The 8906-nt window shown below is 33.4% G+C and overlaps 1 protein-coding gene across 1 annotated transcript; it reads right to left on the bottom strand.

Annotated features, from left to right (window-relative positions):
• Positions 1 to 6199: 6199 nt before the first annotated feature.
• Positions 6200 to 7159, bottom strand: LOC122802270 (olfactory receptor 6N1-like). Its single transcript, XM_044071921.1, has one exon. The coding sequence runs from the start codon at positions 7157 to 7159 to the stop codon at positions 6200 to 6202; it is 960 nt and encodes a 319-aa protein (XP_043927856.1).
• Positions 7160 to 8906: the final 1747 nt, after the last annotated feature.

Genomic DNA, 8906 nt, shown 5'->3' with positions numbered 1-8906 from the left:
CTGGCAATAAAAAAGCAAATCACAATGCACACCCTTAAAGAAAAAGCCAGGCAAGTACACAAGAAGGACTATTGTACTAAAGTAATTATAAATAGAAATAAGTTGAAAACAGAGAACCTGTCAGAACCTTAGGTTGAAGAGAACTACTTTCACATAGTGCCCTTTCTAGAGTAGGTGAATGGGAGAAAGCAGTACCTGCCTCTGTAGGAAATGAAGCTATACCTTTCTCCAGTTCACATCAACATGAGGGTATGAGTAATGCTGACCTGGCTGGACTACACATAAGTCTCAATTTAGAGTGGAGGGGGCTGCTAAATCAAAAAAACTGTATACAATGCCAGAATACATACCTATGGCTCTAAGCTCAAATACTGATTATAAGAAAAAAATTGTAAATGGAAAGGAACATATCAGAAAAATGTTAATGATAATTCACCTATTTAAATTTCAATAATATTAAATAATTTTCAAAGGAATTTAATGCTGAATAAAAGGTATTAGAACATCAATATACATTGTGCTATGATTCAGAAAAGTATGAAATCCCTAAACGTCTATCTCTTTTCTAATCTGTAAAAATGAAGCAGTGGATTATAAAAGCACAGTTAATATACATCAAAAATATATTTTACACGCACACCAACTTATTGAAAATAACTGACCTAACTCCATTTTTTATCAAGTAAGACATGAAAAAATATATACATGTCAAATAAAAATATTTTGTAGGTTTAAATCTAGTAGCATTAACTAATAAAAAAGTTTAGTTCTCTGTTAATTAAACAAATAGGCTATATCCCCTGGAAAAAAAAAGTATCATTGGAAGCTGAAGTTGGGCATGCACATATTTCTTTTTATTTTCTAGTGGAGTACAATTTTGGCGCATTTAAATTACAAAGCAATTGAATGTTGTTATACTGTTCTGATATTAAAAGTTGACTTTCTGAAAGTCAATGTTCCAAAAAAAAAAAAATGAAAAAAAAAATGCCCAAAATTCATAAAGGTAAAAAACTCCTTTTTTTCTTGATTTTTGCAGGGTGGCAAGTCCCTCTGCACACCCAAAACTTATATATACCAATTTCAAGATTGTACCAACTCAAAGCAGGGAGAAATCTCCCTAAAATATGAATCACTGCCATAGCACAATTAAAACATTTGGCATTATGCCATTTTATCTTTTATTTATTTATTTTTTTTGTGAGCTACTAATAATTCTCATGCAATTTCTCCTCAAGATGGTGCCTTGTTATTTTCAACAAAAGGAATACTATCAGAAAATAATGGGGATATGTGCTGGACTTAATTTTGAAGATTTAAAAACAGACACCACTTCAGCCCAAGCATACAAGCTTCTATAGTAAGTTATCACAATAACAATTCTTAGTCTAAACTTTCCAGTAATTTATCATGTAATTAATTATTTACCTAATTAGAATTAACAGGGAGTCTGTTTATTTCACATACACATCTTAATATAAGATGCTCCCGTTTCCATCCTCTACTTCCTGCTATGAAAACTTAACCTAAGTGATGTGACTTCTACTGTATATAATGTATATAGTTTTTTTAAGTTTTGTTTTTCTCACTCCTCTTTGTAGTTTTTTTTTGTTAAATCTTTCTTTTCTTGTAACCGTTGTTATATCCATTGATACTAAATGTACTTTTGTTTTTCCTTTTTTTTGACTATATATAAAAAAACTCAATAAAAAGTTTTTTTGAAAAAAAAAAGATTGTGCCTTGTTATACAGTATTAGATATATTATAAGAAATGATAACTAACCATTTTAAATTGTGTTAAGGGATTTAAATCCTACGGGAAATATCCAGACACACACACACACACACACACACACACACACACACATATGCACAAACACACACAATCAGTATATACCTTTAAAGTCAAATGTGTTACAAGTGCTATACTTTTACCCTTTTGGGAAAAAAGTAAAAAAAAAGAAAAAAATACAATCTTAAATGACTTACAGTACAACAATTAAAATATTAAAGAGCATTTTACAGAGAAAAGAAAGATATCAGTAACTGAATTCACAATATCTGGCATCTGTTCCAAAAATCCTAATCATTTCAACCTGTTGTCTAAAACAGAGAACAGGTTAACAAATGATGGAAAGTTTACTACATGTTTTATACTTTACTTAATTTAAAGAATACACTGATTTAGACACGTTTTTCTTGTTTCTGATTACTGAACAAGTTGTTTATAAAAGCATTGCAGTCTTTCAATAAATATCTAGATTTCTTTTGAATACAAGCAATGTAAGTTGATCAAAGCCTACATAACTTATATGTGAGTCCTATCGGCAAAATAATACTATTAAAATTTTGTCCAGTAAGATGTTCAGAAAAAAAGTTTTACAATAGTTTGTTTTGTACAGTTTATGGTATGTTTAAGTCCATCAGGTGAGAATGTGACAAAGCTAGATATCTCATGTGGAATCTCAAGCTCAATAGCTCAAGCTATTGTTGCTTGAATTTTCTTCTTTTTTTTACATTATAATGGTGAGCTTCTGAACATTTTTCCTTTTCCTTATAGATGTGTGTTTCCCTTTGTCAGCATGATATACAACACCAAAGTAACGGAAATACAGCAGTTTAAAACATATCAGCCCAAGGGTTTGAAATGAAACAGACCTGTAAAGAGTGCAATGATTGAATCTATTCTATCAAAATTTGTCTTTAGGCTTGTTATTGTCAAAATAGGTCAAAAATTATTTCCTAGGCAGTTTGTTAGAACATTTCAAACAAGCACTTCTAACAAGTCTCCAAAAAGAACATTATTTTAACTTTTGTTTTATTTTATTAAATCCAACTCTGTTTTGCAAGAATTGTACTTCTTTTTGATCTTATTTAATAGTTTCATTTATTTTACATGACAATCCAGTGATGAAATTTTGCTTATAGCTTAATCTAGTCATTCTATTGATTATGTAGCAGGAAGTTTTAAATCGGTAGATAAACTCAGCAATTTCATAAATGCTTTTTTGGCAGGAGAGGGAGAGACCCCTTCTGTTAGGACATGTGACAACATTAGAATATCCTCCTTCTTTCCCTTCTTGTTGACTCGCACATCCGCAAGCAAGACCTTTACGCCCTGTTCTGGAAATGCTCCGCAGAAAACAATATGTGGTCATGAATGTCAGCAGAGTGAAAAGACTGAGACCCCAGGTCTGCAGTTTACAAAGTTGTTCCGCTAGAGTAAGCAGTACCACTTTACACTTGAAATGAAATGTATTTCTATGTTCCAATGCTTTACTTTTACCCAAAATCTATTTTACATAAAAGCACTTCCTACCTGGAATGGTCCTTGATATATCACTGTAAAAGACCTTTTTAATATTTAGATAGGAATAACTGAGCAGAAGTAGCAGTAATCTGTTTAGTTGCTGGTGAGTGGGATTAGAATGTGGAATTTTGTAAGATACCTTGACCGTGCTTTTATGTGATGTGTTCAGGGGAGGAGGAAGTTACCACAACTAAACCCAGCACATCACAAAAACCATGATAAAATGGCTGTTCCTTGCTCCATGTTGCTGGTGACAGTGAAAATCTTACTGGCCTCTGTGTATGTCTGTGGGGGTGTGGCAAGAGTGCTCTCAACTCTAGAATGAGGTTTTTGTTTTTCTGGGACTGCATGCAGTATTTATATCTTTGCACCTCAAGACAGCATCAGATGTGAGTGGATGTTCTCTTGTATCTTGCTTACAATGGATAACATTTCTTAACTTCGCTGACTAAAACAGCAAGCCCTGGGACACTACACAGCTTATTATCATTATTTTTTCACTGGCTAGCTCTCCATTATTTAGTACAATCTGTTTACTGTCACCCAACAATCTCTCCATCTTAAAAGTTGGGTCCTGCCAACATGATTTTTGTCATTACAGTAATTCATGTCTCTCCCCGCCATTTGCATGTATTCAGAGGCATTAAGTTTACTGTGCAATTGCTTTATAATCTAATTATGAATCCAAAATGCTTTTCTCTGTGCTCTTAGCCCTTTGTTGCTAGATTGCTTACTATATTCTAATACATCAGCTCTATATTAAGTCATTGAAAAGGTATTACAGCAAATGCCATTTCACCGACACATATGCAATGAAAGCTGACAACTGTGAAACCCCAGGTCACAGATTTTTTTTTCCAGGGAAAAAAATTGTAGACCAGCAAAACACAACAAACCACTTAAAACAATGCAGAGTGGGGGCCTTTGCCTCCTACACCCCCACACACACCCTAACTAAATATTCTAACTCCGAGATTGCACTACAGTGGGTTAAAGGCCAATGTCACAGCTCAGGCCAAGCGATTTTTTTTCCCTGGGAATAAAATTGCTGACCTGTGCTCTCGCTGTTGTCAGCTTTCATTCTATTTGTCACAGCGAAACAGCATTCTCTGTAATGCCGTTTCACTGACTTAATATAGACCCCAATTCATCACCGATTTCATGACATGTTCAGATGAACAAAATCAGTAAAACATTTTCCAGAACAGCATACCTGAGCTTGCAATTAATGTGCTGTGTCCCTTTTATGTTCTGTTTTGTTCCCCTTCCACTCACTGGTGCAGTACCAGAAGAATCACAAGAAAGACCATGAACCATAAATATTAAATTGCTACTCAAAGTAACAAGAGAGTCAATTAATTGTTTTACAAAATTACTAGTTTCACTCCAGACATTGCGTCCATAATTCTTAATATGCCTTCATTTCTCCATAAATGGGTGGAGAACAAATCCACAAGAGCATAATCTTCTGGACTTACTTCATATTGACAAGAATTGTATGACAAAATAACATACCCAGTTGATATCTTTTGACATCACTGTTAGTATTAGCAGCTGTTGAGTTGCCCTACTTCTTGCATAACATCCAGCAGCTATTGTATTGTGGTGTTTTACTTCTTGCATAACATCCAAAACAGTGTGTCTTTTCTCTGCTGCCAAGTCAGACCAAAAATTTGGACATTTACAATACAAACAGCACTACAAATGTTTTTATTGTTGTGAGTAATATTAAAAACATTTCCTTATCATACTTTTCCAGACGCTCACCATTGAAATCCCTATAAAACTAAGTATGTGATTTTTTTTTTTTTTATTTAAAATAAAGGTGCATCTATGCTTTTATAATGCTTACTGTTTACAAATGATACAGATGTGCATAATAATTTAACATCAGTTCATTTTCTATTGATTTATTACACTCTGTGACATGCAAATTTCAGATATATTTCAAATTTTCCATGTAAATTCTAACAAATATTGCTCACTTCATACATGCTGACATATATAACTTATAGAAAATGAAATAGATTATAGCCTGTGTCTTTTATGTGGTCAGGCAGTATCTAGGATATGTAAGGACTTGAGAAAATCAGTTCATTCCAAAAACCGAGGACTATAAAACTTCATAGTAAAAATGTATCATGGTGTAAGACAGAAAAAAAAAATTAATTTTAATGTAATGTGGGTGGCTTAGTGGTGCAGCGGTTAACGTTGTTGCTTCACAGCAAGAGGTTCTCCTGCTCAGTTCTTGGTTGAGGTGCCTTCTGTCTGGCATCTGCATGTCCTGCCTGTCTTCGCATGGGTTTCCTCTGGGTACTCTAGCTTCCTCCCACATTCCAAAGACATGCATCAACCCAGGTCTCTGCTGAAGATAGGCTCTGTCCTAGTCGGACTTTTCCAGTCAACAGATAATAAATACCTAAATAAAAATGATTAGGATGTAGGAATATATTAAAGTGCTTAGTCTAGAACCAAGAAATAATGCTTAGACTAGAATCAATAAGTTATCTGATTATATTATATTATAATATAGCTTTTACAGTAATTGTGTCTTGAGATCTCCAGATTTTGTTGTGTTCTTGCTACAGAAAATGTAAATATTTTTGAACCTACTTAAAATGTATTAGTAATAGAATGAAAAGACTGCACCAAAAGGTTTGCACAAACTATCGTATGAGAACTTGAATGCATATTATGGGATACTTTTCACCAGATTTAGTTAGATGCATTTCTTGTAAGAACTCAAAAGATGTGATTTTTAATAAGTACAACTAAGCCATAGCATTTATATGCCAAATTTGTTTTGTATTTTTTTTGTTATTATCTAGTTAAAATTTCAGTTAAATGAATTATATTATACACATACATTAAGAGTTTAATTTTGTCTTAATTTTACACTTTTGGGAATAATGTAGTATTTTTAATTGTTCTGAAAAAACTGTCTCTGATTTCCTTTGTTCTCAAACAGTAAATTATAGGATTGACCATTGGTGGAAATATGTTCTGTAGAACAGCACCCAAAATTCGAACATCTTCTGAAAAATCAAATGTTTTGTAAGAAACAAAGACAAATACAGCAACCAATATGAATATGGATATAACAAATAGGTGGCTTGCACAGGTAGAAAATGCTTTCCAGTGACCTTCAGATGTACTCATTTTAAGCAGAGTCATTATGATTTTTGTATACGAAAGTATAATAAAGAACAATGGAATAAGAAGCACTAACAATGCAATTATCAAACCGAAATCTACAAGGAAACTGACATCAGCACAAGCCAATTTGACAACTGCAGCATAGTCACAAAAACAATGGTGCACTTTATATGGCCCACAAAAGGGTAACTTAAGAGAAAAATAAAATGGAATAATTGGAGCCATCATTCCTACAATCCAACAAACAACAGACAGTTGTATAGCTTTTCTGTTGGTCATAACAGAAGGATAGTGAAGAGGTTTACAGATTGCGTAATATCTGTCATATGCCATAATCATAAGGGTAAATGATTCTGTTGTGCCCAAACCCAGATAGAGAATCATTTGTATGAAGCAAGCACTAAATGCAACAAGTCGATTACTGAGCACAAAATGTGATAACATGGATGGTACAGTAACAGACGGGATACAGATATCTAAGACAGCCAAGTTACAGATTAAGATGTACATTGGTGTATGCAGCATGTAATCAGACAAAACTGTCATAATAAAAAGCAAGTTTCCAAGAAGTGCAATAATATATGCAACAGAAAATATAGCAAACAGGATTGCCTGAGATTGCCAGTCCTGAAGGTCAGGAAAACAGACAATAAAAAATTCTGTAATCTGTAGACTTGTCTGATTTTGTTCTGTCATATTTCAGTGGATCCTGTTGTCATTATCCTGCAGAATAGTTAGAAAAATCAGAGTATCATTACTTTTATGTTGGTAATTTTTTGATTAAACTGCTTATATAAGAAGAGCCAAGACACGTTTTTAACTTTATATTTTAAGTGCAGTTGCTAAACATATACATTTATATGATAAAGCATAGATATAATTATTTACAAACTTGAGTGATATTTATTAAATATAACTTGGGCATGCTGGGTGAAAATGTTGAAAACATATGGAGACATTACTTTGTTTTAGCAATAGAAAAACTATTTTAATATATTTATTTTGCATTTATTTGTTTATTTACTCACTTAATTGTAAAAGTACAAGAAAAATTTTTCAGAGTAGGAATCTATGCACCACATTTCCAACAGATAATAATGTTACCTTAAATCAATAGTGGTTATACAACATATCAAAAACTAAATGACAATGTAGGTCACATTTAAGCATAAGTCACCTTGAAGACTTTATTAAATCATTCTGCTATGCAATGTGTTCTTTCTGCAGAAAATACTGTACACACAGTTTAACTGAGCAGTTCGCAGTACCTGAATTGTACTATCCATCTAACAAGTGCAATATCTTCCACCTAACATGAAGTATGGATGAATGAGTGTCAGGAAAAAGTATGAACAGGCAGAAGAGGAAGCTGTTATATCCCAGCAGTAATCGTTGACTTATACACAGCAATGTCTATTTATTCTAAAGTATCTTTAAGTCTAATTAGTTAACAAGGGAAATACAGGAATTCCCACAACACACTGATGAAGATGATATCATAATTCTAAATCCTTGGCCAGAATAGTAAATGAAAAAAAAAAAGAAATGTTGCTTGACATTTACTTTAGGCACAGTACTCTTTCTACTTTAGTAGCATTTCACTTGGTATTTATTAGACAATTCAGAAACAATCAGTTGACTAGAATTATAAAGTCAGAACAATTACAACATGGCATTACTATGTTCTCAGAGTACTAGGTAGGAGATACTAGTATCTGTCAGACAATGTCTGATGCCTAGTAGTATTAATTTAAGTATAAAATACATATAATATACAGCAGACTCAATATGTACAAAAATTAATATGATTTTTAAGACTGACAGAACAATTAAAAAGAAACCATCCTAAGTGTTAAAAAGTGTTTACTTATAATTATAAGACCTGGGGTTCAGTGAACATTTCTAAGTCATACTCCATAAAAGGTTTATGATCAACTGAAAAGACATGACTTTTTACCTTTGTTTGTAAACTAGAGTGCATCATGGAAAAATTTTCAATATATCACAGCTCACCCTTACTCAGACAAATGAATACAAAAATGTTACCATGTCTGTGAGGAGATTTTAAACTGTTGTTTGTCTTTCGGCTTTTTCCCGATAAGGGGTCGCCATAGCGGAACTCTGGTCCGCTAATGATTGGCAGTAGATTTTTTACAAAATGCCGAGGTGCCAGCTCAATGCCCAACCTTCAACAAAGGCATGCCCATTTACACACGCATGTCTTTCAAACACTGCCCAACCGTGGGGAGGACTTGCAGACTCCATAAAGAAGGTACTCCAAGCCAAGCCGAGAATCAAACGGGAGAACCTCTTGCTGTGAGGTAACAATGCTACCGCTGTACCTCCATGGAATACAGATTTTAAACTAGCTATGGAAATAGGTGGTATAAGGTGGCAACAGTGGCTGTCTGGATTCAGCTTCATATTGTAAATGGATGAAGCC

This window comes from Protopterus annectens, chromosome 5.part0, assembly GCF_019279795.1.
Source record: "Protopterus annectens isolate FY-2018-M chromosome 5.part0, PAN1.0, whole genome shotgun sequence".
In the NCBI taxonomy this organism is placed as follows: domain Eukaryota; kingdom Metazoa; phylum Chordata; order Ceratodontiformes; family Protopteridae; genus Protopterus; species Protopterus annectens.
This window is presented reverse-complemented; position numbering and strand designations above follow the sequence as displayed.